Source organism: Sminthopsis crassicaudata, chromosome 2 (assembly GCF_048593235.1).
Source record: "Sminthopsis crassicaudata isolate SCR6 chromosome 2, ASM4859323v1, whole genome shotgun sequence".
Taxonomy (NCBI): domain Eukaryota; kingdom Metazoa; phylum Chordata; class Mammalia; order Dasyuromorphia; family Dasyuridae; genus Sminthopsis; species Sminthopsis crassicaudata.
In genome coordinates, this window is record NC_133618.1 from 570,812,620 (window position 1) to 570,835,329 (window position 22,710).

The 22,710-nt window shown below is 36.9% G+C and overlaps 1 protein-coding gene across 5 annotated transcripts in view; it reads left to right on the top strand.

The window, feature by feature from the left end:
* Nucleotides 1–22,710, top strand: part of CEMIP (cell migration inducing hyaluronidase 1) — a 230,515-nt gene that overhangs the window by 190,361 nt on the left and 17,444 nt on the right. For all 5 annotated transcript variants that reach the window (XM_074295247.1, XM_074295246.1, XM_074295249.1 and 2 more), the window contains 8 exons: nt 1,228–1,313; nt 3,296–3,427; nt 6,015–6,050; nt 6,916–7,071; nt 10,109–10,289; nt 13,860–14,075; nt 18,419–18,630; nt 20,023–20,208. In XM_074295247.1, coding sequence (XP_074151348.1) covers nt 1,228–1,313; nt 3,296–3,427; nt 6,015–6,050; nt 6,916–7,071; nt 10,109–10,289; nt 13,860–14,075; nt 18,419–18,630; nt 20,023–20,208 — 1,205 coding nt within the window. The remainder of the gene's footprint in view (nt 1–1,227; nt 1,314–3,295; nt 3,428–6,014; nt 6,051–6,915; nt 7,072–10,108; nt 10,290–13,859; nt 14,076–18,418; nt 18,631–20,022; nt 20,209–22,710) is intronic.

Genomic DNA, 22,710 nt, shown 5'->3' on the forward strand with positions numbered 1-22,710 from the left:
ATTAGGTCAGATGAGAATGCCTAAGTATCTAGATGGCATAGATGCAGGACAGATGGTAAGGCCTAGAGGACCTTAGGATTCAGTGGCCTGGCAGATGGTAAGACCTGGTGGTGCTCCATATCACCAGAAGGAACATAACTGGTGATTCCCAATTCAACCATGCCATAAGATCATCAAGTGAACTGCACAAAAAGGGGAAGGGTGCCCATAGTGGTGGTTCTTGCCATACTGAGAAAAGGGGTGAAATAAAGGAAAGGAAGCCCCACTCAGATCAACCAATGGCATCTGGAACAATGGATGTGGGAAGGGAGCAAAAGGAAAACAAAGGGGCAGAGTCTCTTGAGGGAGAGGGAAAAGTCAAAGCAGACTCCAAAATTTTAAAACTTAGTAATAAGAAGATTAAAAGGGTGATATGTTGATATAAATGGGAGAGTCAAAAGGAATAACTGATTTGGAGGGGAGAGAATATTGATTTAGACCTATTCAGTTTTAGGTATATTGAATTTGAGGTATTTGTAGAAACAGTAGCAATCTGCTATCCACACAAAGATGATAGTTGGAGGTTTGAAAATAAATATATCTAAGGGAAAAATATAAAGAGGGGAAGCTTTCTTCCCCTTCAAGAAAACAGAATCAATAGAGTTGTATGAGTGCAATGCATATTGGAAGGAAATCAAAAAGAGATTAAGTAGAGAAACAATAGATGAACTAGGAATAAGTCATATGATTTTTAAAAATTGAGCCACCAAAGGAACACAAAAACTGGCTCTTGAAATAACGGGAGTTTTGTGTTTCTCTCAACTAGGGAGGTGGAGATGATAATGTAGATCCGAAAAGAAAATGAAATTTAGAAATATGGAAATTGTAATTAGAGCTCCATAGGCTAGGTATCTAGAATCATAGATTAACCAAAATGGGAAGTGATCTTAGGTATTACCTAGTCTACTTGTTTCATTTTACATTTGAGGAAACCAAGTCTTAGAGACTCTTGGCTAGTTAACATCAATGTCTGGATGGGAAGTTTTTCCTTATTGCTACACCCATAGTTCTCAGACATTTTTTGTTTTACTACATATTTCTTGAGAATCTTCGATTAGGATGACAAAACTTCCTCAAAGAGGAATTTCACGGAGCATTTTTTGAGAAGAATTGTTATATAACTGTTATATATGTTGTATACTGTTATATAGATTTATATAATATGCCTCAAATTTCTTTCCTCTCTAGGCTGGTATGATCATTGACAATGGAGTCAAAACCACAGAAGCATCTGCTAAGGACAAGAGGCCTTTCCTTTCTATCATCTCTGCCAGGTAATTAGCTGCCCAGTTCATGGCTCTGGATCTCTAGAAGGAGAAATTGAGCATGACGGGTTTTGCTTGACTCAGACATTTTCTCATCAAGATATTTCCATGTCAAAACCACGCTTGGAGAAGGCTATATCTCAATTGCATGACTTCAAGTCTCTCAGGTCAAAAAAACCCAAGAATCATCAAGGACTTATCTGAATGAGTCAGGCAGATCCTCCATGTCCATCTAAATTAATCCAGGTGGCAGGTTTGAGGTTGAGGTAAATCACTGGGGCAGATAAGCCTCCTAGAAAGAAATGGCCTATTAATCACCAGATCTCTCGTCAAGGGCTCTTAGCTTTGCTTGAAGTGTCCATTAAAAGCTGGTCAAGGCCAATAATGCCAAGCCAAAAGTACTGAAAAAGTTGAAGCTTTTTAGTCTAATATTGTACTTTGCTTTCCTGAAATAAGAGAAAAAGTCAAGGAGTTCTAAGATATAATTTTGAATTTGTTAGAGCTAGAAGGGCTCTTATCTAATCATAGGATCATACTTCAATCCTTTCATTTTTAAATGATGGATCTGAAGCCCAGTGAGACTTAATATACTAGATCTTACAGTGAATAGAGCTGGGGACTTAAGTTCATATGCTGTCTCAGATACCTACTAACTGTGACCCTGAGCAAACCATTTAATCTCTATTTACCTCAGTTTCTGCATCTGTAAAATATAGATAATAAGAACATCAATCTCCCAGAATTGTGAGGATCAACTGAGGGAATATTTATAAAATAGTATGTGAAACTCTTTAAAAAAGAAAAAAAGAAAGAAAAACTTACATAGTTATTAACCAAGGCCACACAGCTAATTAGAGACAGAACTAGGACTTGAATTCAGAAAGTCCAGGAAAATTTTCCCTCTATTCTTTTTTCTTCTTCTTCTCCATATTTCCGTGCTATGACTTGAAGTCTCCATGGCACTCAGGTATGACCTGGAATGAACTTCCTGATTTCTCCATATTGCTCTCCAACCTAAGCCCTCCCCAGCAATAGGAACGAATGAAAGCCAGATGTCGGTCGTTTGTTCCCAAGCTGTGGCTGATAAGCATCAGCTGGAGAAATGTTTTTAGGGCTTCCATTCACCAGGGCATTATGTTGTGGGGGTTTTGTGTCTCCTTTTTCATGACTCATCATAAGAATTTGTGATCTAATCTTATGTCAGGGGCCAGAAAAACAAAGCATAAGCATTTTTTGCCATTGTGTAAATGTATGTGTGTATATACATATGTATAAGCCTACATATTTGCATTAATGCTGGGTGGATGAAGTATATATATTTACACGTGTGTGAATACATGTATGGATTGTACAATAATGATATACATGTGCCCAGATCAGTGCATATATGTGTGTGCAAATGCATGGATATGCTCTGTGTACTTATATACACATGTATGTCCATAAACAAATATATATTACATGCAGACATAATATACATGTACAGCATGGTATACCAGTGCTCCTCAAACTATTTAAATAGGGGGGCAGTTCACTGTCCCTCAGACTGTGGGAGGGCGGGACTATAGTAAAAACAAAACCTCACACTGTCTCCGCCCCTCAGCCCATTTGCCATAACCTGGTGGGCCATAAACATCCTCAGCCGGCCGCATCTGGCCCGCGGGTCATAGTTTGAGAACCCCTGGTATAATTTCTAGAGAATTAAGGTTCAGACTTCACCTTTTATAGCTAATACCAGTGTGATTTTAAACAAGTCACTAAATCTCCCTAAGCCTCAGTTGCCTCATATGTAAAATAAAGGGGATGGGCTACATTACCTCTAAGTTACCTTCTACCTCTAGCTCTAGGTCTACACTGCTAACAGCTTGTCTTTTGGAGTGCTTTGAATAGAAAGAACCCACCAAGACATTTGAAGGAGTAAGCTTTTTCTGGAATCTCAAAGAGCAAGCTTCTTTCTGCCAAAAATAGTTCTCTCTGTCCCTGTGTTACAGATACAGCCCACACAAAGATGCTGACCCTCTGAAGCCCAGGGAACCTGCCATCATTAAGAATTTTATTGCTTACAAAAACCAGGACCATGGAGCATGGCTCCGGGGAGGAGATGTGTGGATGGACCACTGCCAGTGAGTTTTGCTTTTTTTCTCCCTTATACTTAAACTAAGATTAGCGTCTTAGAGTCAAAAGAGACTTCATCTAGCACATTTTTTTCCTGGTGCAAAACTAATAATGAGGATTTATGCTTCTTATCTAGAGAAGAAGTACAGAGTAAATAAAAGATTACCACCTGCTTAATTTTTGGTTTTCCATTTCTGATAACACTTGAGAATAGAAGCAGGAAATTGCTGGGGCTGAAAGGGAACCAATATAAATAAGAAGTTTTTTTTCTGTAATGTCCCCTAAAAGAAAATAATATTATTAAACTAGAGTATAGTACTTTTTGATGTGTCATCTTCCTATGGCGTGTGTGTGTTTGTAAATGACAAGCTGACACCAACAATAATTAGGTTAATAATACTACTCCTGCAAAAAAAGTATTATTAACCCAATACTACTCATGCAAAAAAAAAAAAAAAAAAAAAAGCTTAATTCAAAAAGAGGAAACGCTGTAAGAGTGTCAACCACAATGGAAAACAATCAAGTGAGGGTTAGTTATGTAAAAAGCAACTTGACCTGTTTATTAAAAGAAATATAAATATGTTAATCATTGTCACGTCAGCTCTAGGTTAAAAAATATGGAGAATGAGTGGGAGAGAGATGGAGGAAATAAAGAAGAGATAACAGAAAGAGATGAGTGGCGAGACACTTCCACAAAGTCAGAGACAAACATAAAAAAAGGAAAAAAAGAGATAAAGATTTAATTCAAAAAGAAATGCCGAAAGAGAAATATAGAGAAGGAAAAGTGGAGACAAAAATATAAACGGAGATTCAAAATAAGAGGGAGAAATGCAGAGACAAGCATAAAAAAGGAAAGACGAGATCTGGGAACTCAAACTGACATACATAGCGAGAGATACAGAAGTACGAAGCAATACCACCCCCTTGTGGACTTTTAAAGCACTGATGCATTTTTACAACCAAGAGCTGAAATGGGAAAATGATGGTTAGCAACTGTTCTAGTTTAAAGAGTTAAGAGAATTACTGGGAAACTAAGAAATTAAGCAATCTATCCAGGGCCACACAGCCAGTATTTCACAGGTGGATCTTGAAACCGGGTCACCAGGACTCGGAGACCAGCTTCCTGTCCACTATGCCATTGTACCTCAGTGAATACAAATAAAAAGAATCAAAGGCAGACTACTAGGAAAATAAGGGTTCTTAGAAAGTAAGTCCTATGGCAGCATTGAAAAGAGAGTGCTTTCCCTTGTGATGAACTTGGGAAGGCTTCATGGACAAACAGCACATGTTTTATGCATTGAAGGATAAATAGGATTTTTTCCAGGTAGAGGTAGAAGAAGAGATGCTGTATAAGATTAGGATATTCAGGTGAGATTTAGAGTTGGAAGGAAGCTTAGAATCGCTATCTTGTGCCTAAAACTCAAGCCTTGATTGTCTTGTCTTATGAATTTAACCACAACATCTTCTGGGGTTAGACATATCCTTAGTATGAGAGGCAGCATGTTGTCCTGGATAGAGACCCAGAGCTCTTATTTAGACAGCTATAAGACTAATAAGAGTCTAACTTGGAGAATAGTTGTTCCACTCACTGGAAGTTCTCTATACTAATGAAATAAAGATCTGGGCCAAAAAAAAAATTCTTCGTAGCATTTTCCCAATGGTGGTTGGATTTGGGGTTTTTGTAAAAGAAGAGCACTTTATTTTCTTAAGCAGACACTACCTCAGCTTCCTTTAAAAGGAATTTGAAATACAAGCTAAATTATCAGATGGAAGTGATTTAATAGCCTTCTTCTTCTCGTGCAAATCCTTCAATATGTTATCTCACTGAGATAGTCATGGGATTGGAGTCAGTGCACTTCCATTCTGAATATGTGGAGCCCGCTGGATGGCAGGTCCCTCCACCTCGTGCCAGGCACAGGGATCTGTCCTTACTTCTAGGATTGATGTTGTAATAACTCAGGATGGGTTAGGAAGATACAGGAAGCCCCCAAGGTGCTGCTTACATCCAGTGTAAACATGCAGCTGTGGTGCGACTACGGAATGAGAATACATGGGAAAGAGACAGACAAGAGAGGAAACCCCAAGTGCCACCTGGAACAACATCAGGAATGGAACCGTATTTTTATATAAACTTCATGTCTCTTTTGATACCTAGGACAGACCATAAAGCAATGTTGCTTTAAATTTAGCCTCAGGTCATTATTTAAGTGATTAAATCGATGATCTCTCTGTGTTTAATCCCTTTTTTACCCTTCTTTAGGTCAGACTTCTGTTTCCTTATTCAGAGATCTGTGTCATCCCTCAGAAACTCCAATGGTTTCTTACTGTCCATCAAGTAAAATTAAAACCTTGTATCCCAACATTCCAAACCCTCCCCATTCAGACAATCTATCTTCTGCAGGCTTATCTCCTATTACTTCTTTTATGTAGCCCATCAGCAAATCATTTTATAATCCCTTAATCCACATGGAATCATGATCATCATCATTATATTTGTATACTACTTCAGGTTTGCAAAGCACTTTGTAAATATTATCTTTTATGTGGAGTTAGTGTTGGGAAGAGCAGTACTTTACCCCTTGTTTTTCTTCTTAGGTTTGCTGACAATGGAATTGGCCTGACCCTAGCCAGGTAAGATTAATTCCTGCATTTGGGATCCTTAATTTGAGGTTTAGCATGACCAAGCTGTAAAAAACAAAAACAGAAACAAACTTCAGAAATGATTTTCTTTTATAAAAGTTGGAGATGAAAATGAGGGAAGACTATGGGGGAAAAAGCGTTTATTATTAAGCACTTACAATGACTCCAGTACCATGCTAAATATTGGATACAATTAGAAAACAGACACTCTCCTCTCTAGGAGCTCATATTCTAATTGAGGAAGGCAACAAATAAAAAAAAATTATGATTATATTGTTTATGACCAATGGATGGACCAGATAGTAAATAGGGAAAGAAACAGGGTAGGCAATAAGGCTCAAAGGATCTTTTTATATAATGGCAGGGCAAATGATTTATTACCAAGAGGGGAGTGGGTTCAAAGGTTATCTTGAGTGTATCTCTATCTGGGATATCTCCAGATCGTAATCTGGGATGTCAGCTTCCAAGTCGGGGGAGTCACACACTGCTCTTGGTGATAATTGGGCAGTAGTACTATCAAGTTGGATAAGGAAGATACAAATCCTTGATTCCCTTCAGCTATTACTATTCTGTGGTTTTATCTCCCATGGGTGTCCTAGGGAGGGGTACTAACTGTGGCATATTATGGAAAGGCTAGTATCTTTGGGTGTGAAATACATTTATACTGTTAGGCCCAGGGGATGTGTTAGTTGTTTTTTCTCTTTTTAAACCCTTTGTTACACGAGATAGCTTACTAGATAGAGAGAGTTGGGGATATATTCAGAAATGAAGTTTATTTGAAGGCAAAAATATCAATTAAATTTTTTAAATTTGAAATTCAACCATTAAATGTTAACTCAAATCCTCTTTCTTCCAGTGGTGGAACATTCCCTTATGATGATGGTTCAAAGCAAGAAATAAAGAATAGTTTGTTTGTTGGAGAGAGTGGCAATGTGGGAACAGAGATGATGGATAATAGAATTTGGGGGCCTGGAGGTCTAGATCACAGTGGAAGAACACTCCCAATAGGCCAGTAAGTTCTGAAACTTTTTATCCTTTTGATTTGGGTTCTTATTTGTGTCTATGTTAGTAGAACTAAGTACAAGGGATCAAAATGATACTAGTTTTTAAGGTAAATCAATGATTCCAGCATAAGATTTAAGTTTTTACTACTAACTAACAACACCTATACAATGGCAATGCCACATATCCAATATGAGCTGGAAAAATTAGAAAATTAACCAGATGAGCCTTCCTATAGAGAGATTTTTTTGTGTGTAGTTCCTTCCCCTGAAAAACCAAGTTGTTCTGCCCCTTATATTACCTGCCCTATGTTGAACGCAACTTATCCAAACCTTCTGACCTTAAGTACAAATAAGTAGCAGTGAGACTTTGAGATGAGAAATAAACTCTGGACTCTTATTCTTTATGATCTAATACCTGCTCTGTATGTGGCATATTTTTATATCTGAAAAGAATTCACATTTATATATAATGTTAGCGTTATAAAACACTCTGACACCTATTATTTATTTTCCTCCCCACAATAGCCCTATAAATTGAATAGTATAAGGATTCCTGGGCCATATTATAAATGAAGAAACCAAGGCTCAGGAGGGGAGGGGAGCTAAATAACTAGTTGAAGGTCACATAGCAAAATAGACTGGACTTATGCCAAGGTTTTACTAACTCTTCCACAACTCTTCCCATAAAATGACCCCATTTTTCCTGAGGTTTTCTGAGGAAAGTACTGCTTCTGAAGATCTTAGTTTACCATGTAACAGAATTATTTGAAATCACTTTTCCCATTGCAGACAAATCCTGGTTTAAATTATTTAATGTATTTTAAAAAAAATTTTGAAGGGCAATGTCATAGGCTCTCCTTGTAATCCTTGGAGCCAGACATTTAGAGCCAGACTCTTTTGTTTTGTTTAATTTCTAACATGAATGATACAGTCAATTCATATTTTTATATCAACAATTGTACATCTGTGTTGATTATACATGTCTATAGATCTATGAAGAATTAAGTCTGCATTGAGTCTTCTAAAGTCCAGCATTACAAACTTCCCTTTGTTTCACATCATTTTAGAATTTACTGATAATACCTAGTGGTAGAGGAAGGGGACAGGGTGATAACAACTGGGGGGGAAAAGATTGGGGAACTTCAAGAAGTAAATGGCATTTGAACTTAGTTTTAGAGGGAGCTAGAGATTCCAAGAGAAGGGGGTGAGGAGGTAAAGCATTTCAGATATGGGGCAAAAGCAAGGAAGTAGATAATGTGTACAAAGAACCGTAAGTAAGTCTGTCAGGTTGGAAAAAGAAGAGACATGCATTAATCTATGTTTCTCTATTTGGTGTAAATACCAAAACTGGTGTTAAGAGTTTGGAAAGCAATTTGGAATTATGTAAAAGAAGTAACTAAAATCTCCACAGTCTTTGACTCAGAGATCCCATTGCTAGACATGTACCGCAAAGAAATCAGACAAAAAAAAAAAATCCCTTATTCACTAAAGTATTAATTACAGTCTTTTGTCATTAGCAAAGATATTAAAACAAAACAGATACTCATTGATTCACTAAAGGCTAAAGTAATTGTGGTACATGAAAGAAGTAATTACTGAGTTATAAGAAGCAATGAATATGATAGATACAGAGAAGTATAGAAAGACATTTGAACTGATGCAAAGAAATGTAGGCAGAACCAAGAAAATAATAGTATGGATGGAAAAGAACAATAGGACAATTAAACTAGAATGCTACAAAATTGTAGACTAGGATTAATCTCATCAAAGATACAAGGGAAGACACACCTCCCCTTCTCCTTCTTCATAGAAGTGGGAAATCAGAGGTGTCATCCTCTGTTTAATATCAGACTTTTTAAAGATACATCATTTAGTTTTGCAGAATGTTCTTTCTTTTTTCATATTTTATTATAAGGGATGACTTTTTGACAGGGTATTGGGGGGACAGAATCCAGTAAGAAATACAAATGATATAAAATTTTTAAGTATTAGTAAAATTTTATTTTAAAACAGAATAGGATATAGGATGAGGAAAAGACAACATTTCTGAGCATGCTGCTTATAATGTTCATTGTTCCCACACTTCTCCCCAAACTAGGCCATTGAAAAGTAAAAGATGTGGTATCAACAGGCCCAAATAATTGCCTTTCTTATCTTTTTGCAAAAGCTTCTGTACCTAGAAGCTGTAGTAGTACTAGTAGTAATAGTACTAGTAGTAGTGGTAGTAGTAGTAATAGTAGTAGTAGAAGTAGTAGTACTAGTAGTAGTAGTAGTAGTAGTAGTAGTAGTAGTAATAGTAGTAGTAGTATAGTAGATGTAGTAGTAGTAATTGTAATAGTGATGGTAGTAGTAGTAGTATTAGTAGTACTAGTAGTAGTAGTAGAAATTGTAGTAGTAGTAGTAATAGCAGTAGTAGTAGTATAGTAGATGTAGTAGTAGTAATTGTAATAGTAATGGTAGTAGTAGTATTACTAGTACTAGTAGTAGTAGTAGAAGTTGTAGTAGTAGTAGTAGTAGTAGTAGTAGTAGTAGTAGTAGTAGTAGTAGTAGTAATAGTAATAGTAATAGTAATAGTAATAGTAATAGTAATAGTAGTAGTAATAGATAGGAATAGCAATATTTTTGCTACCCATATCACAGAATTATTATGACTATCAAATATGATGAAATATGTAAACTTTTTTTGATAAAGCAGTATATAAATACCAGCTATTGCTATCACCATGAAACTTGGATTCAGAAGGTCTGGTATCAAAGTCCCAGTTCTACCACATAGTAGTTGTGAGACTTTGTACAAATTTCTTAATGCCTCTGAGCTTGTGTTTCCTCCTCTAGAAGATGAATGCAATAATAGCTTCTCTGTCTCCCTCAGAGGAATACTGTAATAATTGAATGATTTAATGCACTTAATGAAGACCCTTTATGACCATAAAATATTTTTAGATTTAATTATACTAGTGACATGTTAAAGTCACAGTCACAGTATCTCTTCTGCATGAACAGCAAGATGTCTTAGCATAACATTTCCCTTTCTGAAATCTGTAGGAATTTCCCAATCCGAGGAATTCAGTTCTATGACGGCCCCATCAACATCCAAAACTGCACATTCCGAAAATTTGCAGCTCTGGACGGCCGGCATACAAGTGCCCTGGCATTTCGCCTCAATAATGCCTGGCAGAGTTGCCCCAATAACAATGTGTCAAATATTGTTTTTGAAGACGTCCCGGTGAGTTTGGAGGGTTGGATTTAACTCTAAATGAAACCCAATATCTAGTTAATGCTTTGGAAATTCCCTAAATCTTATACAGGTTGTTGCTGTTCCAAGCAGGAGCATCCATACAGACTAGGTGGTTTCCTGTGAGAACAGAACTGTTGACTTCATTTGAAGGGGGTTCAGGCCACTGCTAATACTTTTATTTGACTAGAAAATAAGAATATTACTCCTTTTTTTCAATAGTCACGGTATCAACTTAACATGCTAGTTACCTGACTGAAATTAGCTCACTTTCTCCATTACAAAATGAAAACACTGGATTGTGGGTCAGAAGACTTAGACTCTATGTGTGTGAATCTGAGAAATCCACATAACCCTTTGAAAGTTAAATGGCTTTAAAGATCCCTATCAGCTCCAAGACCCTGAAACCCAGAATTGGAAGAGATGGAAGCAGACATTTAATAATTTCTACAATATTTCTTATAAGTGGTCATCCAGTTTCTATTTGAAGAATCAAGTAAGGGGGAATTATTTAGCTTAGGGGATGACCTCTTCCATTTTTAAATAACTCTGAATGTTGGAAAGTTGTTCCTCCTTTTAAAGTCTTCTTTGTAACTTCCAACCATTATTCCTACTTTTGCCTTATGGAGCACAACAGCTCAAGTCTGATCTCTCTTTCATATGACATCCCTTTCAATACTTCTGCAATTATGTGCCCTCACCCCACCCTCCCAGGCTTATGTTTTCCAACAGTCCTAATTCCTTTAGTCAGTAAACGCTGATATGGTCTCCACTTCTCTCATCATCCTGCCCATTCTAATCTAGACAAACTCCACTTTGCTTATATCTTCCTTCTCTCTCAAAAAATATGGCACTTAAAACTCAGCTTTATAGATATAGTAAATTAAGGAAAAAGATAGTAAAAGTAACATCTTTTTTTTCTGGGCATTACACCTTCTCAATACCTGAGAAGCAGCTGACAAAAATTTTTTACATTATTTAAAAACCAACTAAAGATTTGGATAACACCAGACAGTAGTTCTGTTGAATTTTTTAAAAAATCAATATTTCACTAATTAATATATCAGTTTTTTTAGAGGAAGGGATTAAGCAACCCAGGATAGCAAAAGCTTTGCTGACTCTCATATCACCTTGTTGACTCACAGTAAACTTGGTAAAATTCTTCAATATTATTCAAAGAAACTGTTGTCTAGTCACAGCTTCCCTTAAACTATGATGTTGATTTTTTTAAACCTAAGAATAGGATTTAAATAGCAGCCTTAATTCCATCTTATTATATGTGTTCCCTCCTTTCTTTCTCGTTTATTTTGTATCATGACTGTTATTCAATGTTTTCACTATCCTTTTCATCTCCACATCAATTCCAAGTGGAATAAATGTGTCTTCTATAATTTCATCCAAGTTGCTGATTTAAAAAAAATGTTAATCAGTGTAATATCAAGGAGCATTCTTTAGAAACTTTCCTCCAAGTTACTATTAGCATAACAATGGCAAAAAGTTCTAAATGGTCATTTTTCTATGAATGAATGAATCCACTTAACTCTATTATCAAATAGCTCACATCTTCATTTTAACTAGTAAAAATTAAGGTTTTGGGAATTTAAAAATACTTTGTCTCCAGTATTCCCCTGATTTACCAGTCTAAAGAAAAGAAATAAAGTGTGAGCTGCCATGCTGGCTTTTAATGATCACTGCTTCCCTCCTAAATGTTTACAAACCATCTCCTTAGAAATTTATTCTACAAATTTGCCAGGAACCAAAGCTGGTCAGACTCAAGCCTCTTCCCTTTTGTAAAAACTGGGACAATACTTCCCTTCTCCAAATTGATGGCAGCTATTCTGTTCTTCAAAGATTCCACAGATAACTGGCAGAATGGTTTAGCAATCTCAACGGCCAGCTGTTTTTTTCAGGACAGTAGAAGTTGGTTTATTCAAGTCTGGTCACTTAAACTTATTTATGAGACATAGATTCTGTTCTGTCATCTCCTCATCTGTCTTGTTTTTTTCATTTCCTGATAATCATCTTTGTTCTTAGACAAGGGCAAAGATTATTTTTCTTAAGCGAAAACAGTACCAAAATAGGATTCCATAATTCTAGGTCACTGAAAAAAAAATTATCCAATTGCCCTCAGCCTTTTTCCAAGCAAGATATTCTGCAAAAAAACAAAAACAAACAAAAAACCTTCATGAAACCTACCAATAATTTTAAGTGCATAGTTTTTTCTTCTGTCTAAACCTATAAGAAAACTATTCCAAGACTTACATGACTTAAATTCAAGATTCAAATAAACAAAACATTCCTCTAAAATACCTTTATGTTATCCTATCAAGTCAGATGACTAATGATGATTCATTTAATAAAATTAATGTATTAAAAAGCAAAGACAGAATTTTCCAGAGGAACTTCCAGGAATACCCCAAGTCATTCTAGCATTTAACATATGACCATCTCCTAGCATTATGAAATATGAGCTAAAGTGATGTTATATCTTTCTGGAATATGGAAATATAAATAAAATTTACAAAATAATAATTATAATGAACCTTTTCATAGCTCTATTAAGTTTGGAAAGCCCTGCCCTGGAGTTAGCAGGACATGAGTTCAAATCTGGCTATTTGATATTTATTAGCTATGTGAGCCATTTAACCCCAATTACATTTTTTAAAAGTGGTGGGCCCTTTACACATACTAGATATAATATAATGCACTATATATATAATACAAATGTAATACATATAGTAATATAGATGTGATATTTGGAGTCAGGGGCCCTGGGTTTGAATCTCTGCTCCAATCTTACTATCTGTGTGACTTTGGACAAGATACTTTTCTCTAGGCCTCAGTTTACTTATCTGTAAAATTACATGACTAGATGACCTCTGAGTTCTCTTCAAGTTCTAAATCTATGATCCTATAATTACTTTGGAATCGTATGAAGTTGGTACCATAAGACAAGGAAACTGAGGTTCAGGGTAGATAAGTGGTATTGTCATTGCTTTTTCCAGCACATTTTACAGATGAGGAAACTGAGGCAAACAGAGTCACCCAGCTAGTAAGTGTATGAGGACAGATTTGAACTTATGAAGAGGAGTCTTCCCAACTCTAGACCTTGTGTTCTGTGCACTCTGGCAACACCTAGTGAGTCTACAGCCCATCCGGAGAAGCAGGATAGGATTAAATGAAGAGGATTGCTCGAAAGGAATATTATAAGTATAATATAATATAATAAGTATAGTATAAGATTTCATTTTGGTATTCAGAAGCCCTGTGCTCTTTTTGGTGTCAAGAAAAGACAGAACAGAATGAAATGAAATTATTACCTCCAGTGAGCAGATACACAAACAAATCCTCTTATTTGATCGTGTGAATATGAATTTTCTGCACTAAAGAGTTCATAATAACAAGGACTTACATGGATGCCAAATAGCTTCTTGAGTCTGAGATGTTGTAAAATGTCAGTTGAAGTCAGAAACTTTCCTTCTGACTCTTCCAGATCCGACAACCTTTGCAATTATCTTTCACCTAAAGTTCCAAGTATAATTTTATTGGCTTTCTGTTTAGATTACTTCCAGAGTGTTCTTTGGGGAACCTGGGCCTTGGTTCAATTTGCTGAATATGGATGGAGATAAGACATCCGTTTTTCATGATATCGATGGCTCTGTGTCAGAATATCCTGGCTCCTACATCATTAAGGAGGACAACTGGCTAATCAAGCATCCTGAGTGCGTCAACGTCCCTGACTGGAGAGGTGCTATCTGTAGTGGACAGTATGCACAGGTTAGAAGCATCTCTTTATATGTGGTCATTTCTTAGGGATGGGTTATTTGCTCATTTTCTTTTTATAACACCAAGGCATTCCTACCATCATTTGCTGGAAGGATTCAGCCTGCAAGATCAATCATCATTGTTTGGCATGGTGCCTTGCTTAATAACTAATTTATTTGCATGATGTATATGGATAACCTATATCAGATTGCTTACTGTCTCAGGAAGCAAGGGGGATAGAATTTGAAACTCAAAACTTAAAATAAAATATTAAAAGTTATTTAACGTATAATTGGGCAGAAATAAAATATCATTTAAAATAATGAAAAAGAAATTAAACGCAGTTTGTCATCTGAAAAAAAATTCTTGAATGAGCATGAAAACAGCATCATACAATAGAGAAACATGTGACCTTAGAGGACCTTAGTTCAAATCTCAACTTTGCCACTTATTATTTGTGTGACTTGTATAATTCTTATGACTGTGACAAGTCATTTCACTCTTCTAGACCTTATTGGAACAAGATCTCAAGGATCCATTCTAGCCAAGTGGGCATGGGAATGGAAACAAAATGGCAGATGATAAAATAAGGCAATTGCTTAGGCAATATAAAGAAAGTAGCTTGGTCTGGATCTAAATTTTTCTCTGGAGATACCATTTAAGTCACTGAAATCAGATCCATATAATTGCAACTGAATCCTTACAAGACCAAACATTTTATCTATCCACTTCTCCAAAGGATACCTTAATATCATATTGGTAGCAGGACCAATATCCAGGCTATGCAAATCACCAAGAATGACTCAAGAAAAGTAATTATTTCAGGCCCATTCTTATCTGGGCTCACAAAAGACAATTTGAGCCTCATTATTGGTGAGTTGTGGTCTTCAGACAGCCAGCTGTTGAGTTTACCTTGGATAATTAAAAAAGGTGGCTACTGCCTTATCTCCCCTCCTGTGGCCTGCAGGCCTTTACAAGAAGGATGGAGTGTTGCTCCACGTTGCAGTGACTCCTTTTGGAAATGCATGGATATTTCCAGTGGGGAAAGGAGTGTTGTTGGAAGACAACACCACTGGCTCCCTGTCAGTCTTTCCCATCTTGCTTCCCCCCCAACACTTTCTTGAGCAATATTAAGACAGCTCCAGAGGGTCATCTATGCCGCTTTCTATTTTTCCTTCAACTAAAGGTTTTTTTTAATTAACATAGCTAGGGTAAAAATATTCTTTTCAGTTACAATTAACTTTTAACTCAGAATTATCAATGATCTGATGCTGTTGAACTCTTTTTCACAGGCTCTATTCAAACAGCATCTCCTTCAAAAAATTCAATCAGAAAATAACACATTAATCTGTGGACTTCTTTTTAACCTGAAGGATTATTGCAAATCATAGGATTCTGAGCAGAAAAAACCCTTGGAACTCAGCCATTTCAGCCCCTTCATCTAACTGAATACCTTGTTAAAATGTCACCAGTTTAACTAGTGATATCTCCTATTGATGTGACACAGGCTAAGTAGGAGGATCATAAATTTAGAGATGGAAAGGACTTCAGAACTATCTAGTATGAAGCTTTAATTTTATGGGTGAAGAAACTGAGGCCCATGGAGCATATATAACACTATTTTATCCCAGTAGTGTCAGAACCAGAACTCAAAATATCTCCAGAACTAGTTCTTTTCACTATTTCTTCATATATATGTATATATGTATATGTATGTGTATACATATATGTATATTTGTATATGTGTGCTTTACAGACTCTGAAACACTATTTAAAGCTAGAATTGTCCTTAGTCTGCCTAAAATTGCCTTTTTTTCAGGAGCTCATTTCAACCTTCTCATTTTCTCAGCAGCCCTCGTCAAAATGTCTCCCTTAGTATTAGTTGTACTTATCCACAAAAAGTTGTTTCAACAAGTATCCCATCTCATTGCTTTATGATGCAACTCCCTTTACCTCAAAGCACACACACTAGCCCACATTTCTATAATGCTCGAAGCAAACAAAATGAAATGATTTGCTTTGGGTTACACAACTAATAAGTACCTAGGGCTGGATTTGAACTCAGGAAAAAAAGTCTTTCTGACTTCTGGTCCTATGTGCTATCCATTGATCCACTTAGCTGCCCAGTGGCTTATATAGTCAGATATAAAATAATTAACCTACCCCAGATCACTTATGAGATTTGAGGCCTACGATAGTGCTTTGAAAAAACCTTATTTATCTATTTTATTTTACAATTAACAAGCATTTGTTTTCTGTCTTTCCCATTTACCCCTAATTTAACCCCCCCCCATGTAATAAATAGGCATAGTCAAGCACCACAAGTTAACAGTCTTGTGCTATAAGAAATGATGAAAAGTTAATAGCATTTCTGGATATGTTTCCATCAACCACAACAGGCGTGTCTTTACTAGATGGGCCAGATAGGATGTTGATAGGCTATTATAAAATTCTAAAACTAGAAGGAATTTAAAAAGTTCACTAATCCAATGACCAAATTCTTACATATATGGGGACAGAAATTTTCATTTTTCTCTTGAGTTTTGATTTTAGAATTTTGACTATTTAAATAACAGATAGAATCATTCCTCTTCTGATTTATTAAGCCTGTATATTCAAGGAAAAAATGTCCATTAAGTGTTTATAGAATGAAGGGCCTGTGAATTTGGAACCAAGAGACCTGGACTCCTTCCTCTGCCACTTTACTAGACCATGTATGCGAATGATTTCATTTCTCTGCTCCCAGTTCTCTCATGAGCAAAATAAGGATAACAATATTTATGGTACCTATCTTATGAGGGCTTTGTGGGAATCAGAGAATTCAATCACATTAGGTCTTTTTATTACTGCCTAGAATATAAGGCACTATTTTCTCCTTGCTGAGAAGCAACACGGTATATTGTTTTTCAGTATTGTCCAACTCTATGATTCCACTTGGAGTTTTCTTGGTGAAGATATTGGAGCTATTTACCATCCCTTTCTTCAGCTCATTTTACAAATTAGGAAACAAGTTTTAAAAATAGATCAAATAGGGTTAAGTGACTTGTCCAGAGTCCTATAACAAGTAAGTTATCTTAGGCCAGAGTGGAATTCAGCAAGGTGAAACTTCCTGATTTTAGACCTTGTGCTCTCTCCACTAAGCCACCTAGCTGCTCCAGCATGGTGCTGTGGAGAGAAAGGGAGCCTCTAAACCAAGACCTGAGTTCAAGTCCTGACTCTAACACATGTTGGCTACATAACCCTAGGCAAGTCACTTAAACTCAGTGCTCTATGTAACTCTCCAACACCATAAGTTGCTATGATTTGCATAGGTAAAAAGAATTTCTTTATCTAGGGAATTTCCTAGACCAATGAAGTCACAAATCCAGTACTTAGCATATATCTTTAGTACATATGGGCCTGAGAAAGTTATTAATCTATTCAATTCAATTCAACAAATATTTATTGAAGGGAGAAAAGAGGAGAAAGCATTTTAAAGTGCCTACTAAGTGCCAGGTACAATGCTAAGCACTTTATAAGTATTATTTCATTCAGTCTTTATTGAGGATCTTTACCTGCCGTGTCATAAATCGATCAGTTCACATACCAGCTAGAAACTCCTATCCTGCCTCCCTATTTTTGATATCACATGGATCCTGAAGCTCAAAGACTTAGAATCTTCTGTAAACTACTGGCTGTACCTCCTCTCCAGTTTGTCATAATGGATTCCAGTTTGTTATAGAATAATAATTTTGGTAAAGAATGTCATGTTATGGTTCAGAGGCTCTTCTCTAGTAGGCAACCCCAGTCCCTCTGCCTGAATGCAAAGAAATGTTCCTTGGCCCTTCTGTTTTTTGCATTGTCTTTTGAACATCCTTATTGGGGTCTAATAATTAAGCTTTGCCCTTAGTTATTTCTCTTGAAGACAGCTTCATAGGGTGACCAGTCATGCTGGATGCTAATGACCTAAAAAGGGATTAGAATGTGGAACCTCCTCTTGGGCAAAGGCAGATGGAATTTTAAAAGGATCCTGACTTGCTTTTTCAAAACATATACATTGAATGTTAAACAGACTCCTGGCGTCTCACTGATGGCTCCTGAACTGAGTACTCTGTTCTCCAGGATACACACAAAGCGGAAGATGGATGGCACATCATAGCCATCCTGTAAACCAGAGAAAGCTTTGGTTACTTTCAAAAGGAAGAGCAGATGCCTCTGATATGACCTTTTTGCCTCATGCTGTAAGGAGTTCAGTTTCTAAGAGAACACTTGGGTGAAAGCAAAGAATATATGTAGATGATAACCAGAAGCTTTTAGAGTAAATCCTGACAATTTTTCTTGTGTGTTTGTGTGTCGGTATGTGTTTTCAAAAAAAGATCTACATCCAGGCCTATAAAACCAATAACCTGGGAATGAAAATCATCAAAAATGACTACCATGACCATCATCTTCACCTAGAGGGGGCTTTAACAAAAAGCACCCATTACCAGCAATACCAGCCAGTCATCACCTTGAAAAAGGGCTATACCATCCACTGGAATCAGACAGCACCCGCAGAATTAACCATCTGGCTCATCAACTTCAATAAGTAAGTGAATACTGGCGCTTTGGATTTAAATAAGATGTGAGCCTTAGGTTAATGATTGACAATCTTCCCAAATCTCACTGAGGGCAGCATCTCCTGATTGGAATTCATTTGGACTTATCTCCCCATGAGCTAGTCTGGAAAACCGATCACTCATCTTGCTCCAATGGATACAGGTTCTCCTACAGCTCACCTCTTGGATTCATCACTTTGATGAATCTGGGATTTCATGGGTTTCAGCATTTATTCCACAAGCGTAAATTACACTCAGCCTCCTCACTCTCTGCCCCATTTGTCCATGTCCTTCCATAACTCTTCATGAAAGATTTACCCAGTGTACCGAAGGCCTTCCTCTAGGTATTTTGACATTTCACAAATTCTGGAACAACCCTTGTATGTTCATCTATGACCTCTCCCCAGTACTCTGTGATTAGCCCCTTCCATTTTTTTCTTTTGTCTTTTTCATCTCTCATGCCTCTTCTTACCAGTTTGGCTGATTGTGTCCAATATGCCCACTTGCAACTTATCTCAGATGGAGTCATTTCTAAGTACAAATTAAAATTTTAAATCAACCAATTCAAAAATTCCATTTCATAGTGAATTATTTGGCCACCACACATAGGGACCAGAACCGACAGCTGAGATAATGCACAGCTGGCAAAACTGATTGAAACATGAATCTTTGCTATCCTTTTGAACTACTGGTAGTTTATACAGTCTTAGTGAGGTTTTAAGCTTTCATAGTTTGAGCTGTGGAGTCAGGAAAACCTGAGTTAAAATCTGGCCGCAAACACCAGCAGTGTGACCCTGGGAAAGTCATATAATCCTGTTTGCCTCAGTTTCCTCATCTGTAAAATGAGCTGGAGAAGGAAACAGCAAACTACACGAGTATCTTTGCCAAGAAAATCCCAAATGGGTCATGAAAAGTCAGACATAACTGAAATGACTGAAAAACAACAGCTTGACATTTAGTAGTTTAAACTTCCATTAAGACTTTTGGTTCAACTGGGAAGTGAATATAAATTGTTAGCACTACTGTCTATCTACCCAGGTTACTTATACCTTCGGAATCCAATACTTAATGTGTAACAAGAAAATGGTATTTACACACATATGTCTGGGTTATATTGTAACACATGTAAAATGAATGGGATTGCCTGTCATCAGGGGGAGGGAGTGGAGGGACCGGGGGATAATTTGGAAAAATGAATACAAGGGATAATATTATTTAAAAAATTACTCATGCATATACTGTAAAAAAAAAATTCTAAATAAAAAAAAAGACTTTTGGTTCACTCTATATATTACCCACAAACTCTACATTTAGAATGTTTTATAAGATACTCAGGAGGTTCAATCACATGATTCTTATTTGAACCCTTTTTCCTGCTTTAGGGGTGACTGGATCCGGGTTGGATTTTGCTACCCCAGAGGTACAACGTTTTCCCTTCTCTCAGACGTCCATAACCGCCTCTTGAAGCGAACCTATAAGACAGGCACCTTTGTGAGGACCACGCAGATGGAAAAAGTGGAACAGAGCTATCCTGGCAGGAATCACTATTACTGGGATGAAGACACAGGGTAAAAAATACTCTCTAGTTGCATGTGTGATGATGTCATCCATAGTTCATTGGATTCCTTGGAGCCATAAAACTAAAATGGATATAAATGGATACAAATAGTTACCTGGACCAACCTTTTATTTCTGGCTATCAATGATGAGTCCCTCCATTTTGCCCACTGACTCCAAAAAGGGGAAAAATGAAATAGAAAGGTTTATTCAGTGTTAAACTGGAATGAAGTTTAGGGGCTACAATTTTTGTAGGAGTGATGAAAACAAAATTATACTACTATCATCTAGCTTAAAGCCTTTGAAATACAAAGATATTTTTTCTTGTGGTCCTGATTTCTATTTTCTTCTTGATATCAGTGGGAATTCACATGTGTGAATGAAAGCATAATGTGCCCCTTGGAAGGTAAATATCAAAAAAAATCTAGGGCAGTGATGGATACAATGCTAGTATTAGAGACAGGAAGGCTTAGGTTTAAATTCTGCCTCCATAAGGAGTGGCCATGGGCATATTATTCAACCTCTCTCAGCCTCAGGTGACTATTTAAATAACTTATTAAATAGAAGATAGATGGGCTCAATGGATGTTTGAAGTATAGAAGTAAACCTCTGATAGATTAAAGATTAAAAATGAGACTAGATTAAACTTCAGTTGTTAGAATAGAAAAGATGTCTAGCTAAAATCTAACAAAAACTATGTATGCATAATGTCACTTATTTATTCAGCCACATCAGGAAGCCATCCATTCCAGAGAAGGAAAAGAGATAGTGACAGAAACAGAGATACAAAGGGATAGAGGGAAAAGAGACAGACAGAGACACACACACGGAGAGACAGGGAGAGACAGGCAGAGAGACATAGAAACAAGGAGAGACAGAGAGAGAAGAAGGGAGTTGGGGAGAGTAAGAGAGGAAGAGAAGAGAAAGAGCCATTATCATTGTCATTGTTATTGTTGTTATTTTTATTATATTCATCTTTTTGTGACCTAGTCAGATGATATGTAAGAAAGGCCTAAAAAAAGTGACCTATCCATTGGTCAACATCTCTGTAGAATGCTCATCAACTTCTCATGAGGGTTAAAGGCAAAATTATATTTTCTGCATCTTAAATTCTATGATAACTTAATGACAACCAACTTCATTGATGGAATGAGGGAACAGAAGAACTCTTGGTACCCCTTTTTTTGAGACTTGGTCTCCCTATCTCACCCAAATTGGAAGTACAATGACTATTTGTGCACTACTAATGCACAAAAGCTTTGTTTCTGACTGGGTCTTTTGTGCCCCTCTTTATACAATTGTTGCTCTCTTCCTCCTGGAGAGTCACTATATTGATGATGGATTTAGTACAGACACCTGATTAGCTTTAACTCCTACAATCAAGTGATCCACAACTTTAGTCTCCCCAGAAGTAGTGATTATAGTCATATAATCCCTACACTCAAGGGTATAACCCTCTTTTAAAAGGTTGTAAAATTTTATGTTGCCACCATTAGCCTTTTCCCTATTCTCTCCCTCTCCTTCCTTTTTTCCCCCTCCCTCCCTCCTACCCTCTCTCTTTGATTTGTTCGCTCCTCCTCTCCCCTTTTTTATATTCTTTTTCTTCACCACTAATTTTTGAGTTTGGAAAGCTAGGTGGTACAATATATAGAGCGTCAGGTCTGGAGTAATGAACTAAGACACTTACTAGCTGTGTTACCCTGGCCAAGTCACTTAACCCAGTTCGCCTCAGTTGCCTCATCTGTAAAATGAGCTGGAAGAGGAAATGGCAAATAATTCCAGTATCTTTACCAAGACATCCCCAAATGAGGTCAGGAAGAATTGGATATGACTAGAACAACTCAACAAAACAAAAATTTTGGAGTCAGAGGACCTAGGTACAAATTCTTTCTCTGATAGTTACTTTTGACCCTGTCAAAGTCACTCAAGTTCCCTAGGCTTCAGTCTTCTCAACTATGAACTGAATGGGTCTCGGAGGTCTCTCTGGCTCTAGAACTATGATCCCATGGCCTTCTTGCCATGTTCTACATAAGACTTAGCCCTGCCTATGTCACCTGTAAATATTGTTTAGTCCTACTGACTGGTCTAAGGAAAAGATTTGGATGGTTGTAGTAAATGTTACCTTTACTACATCTCCCTGAAATTGTCTTATTTTGACTTCCAAGTTTATATCAATTCTCTTAGCTCTGAATCTCTGCCTGACAAATTGGTATTTCTGCACATTTAGTAAAAAGTAGCCTTTCTAAGGGCAGCAACCAGGTCCTTCTTCCTCAAATTCTCATCACCTAGCAAAATTCCAGGCAAAAGTAAAGATTTGGGGGGTAGCTAGGCAGTACAGTGGATAGAGCACCAGCCCTGAAGTCAGGAGGACCCAAGTTCAAATGTAATCTCAGACACTTAATACTTCCTAGTTATGTGATCCTGGGCAAGTCATTTATCCCCAATTGCCTCTGGGGGGGAAAAAAAGAATTTTAAAATGCTTAATTGAATTTAGTTGAATTACATTCAAACGC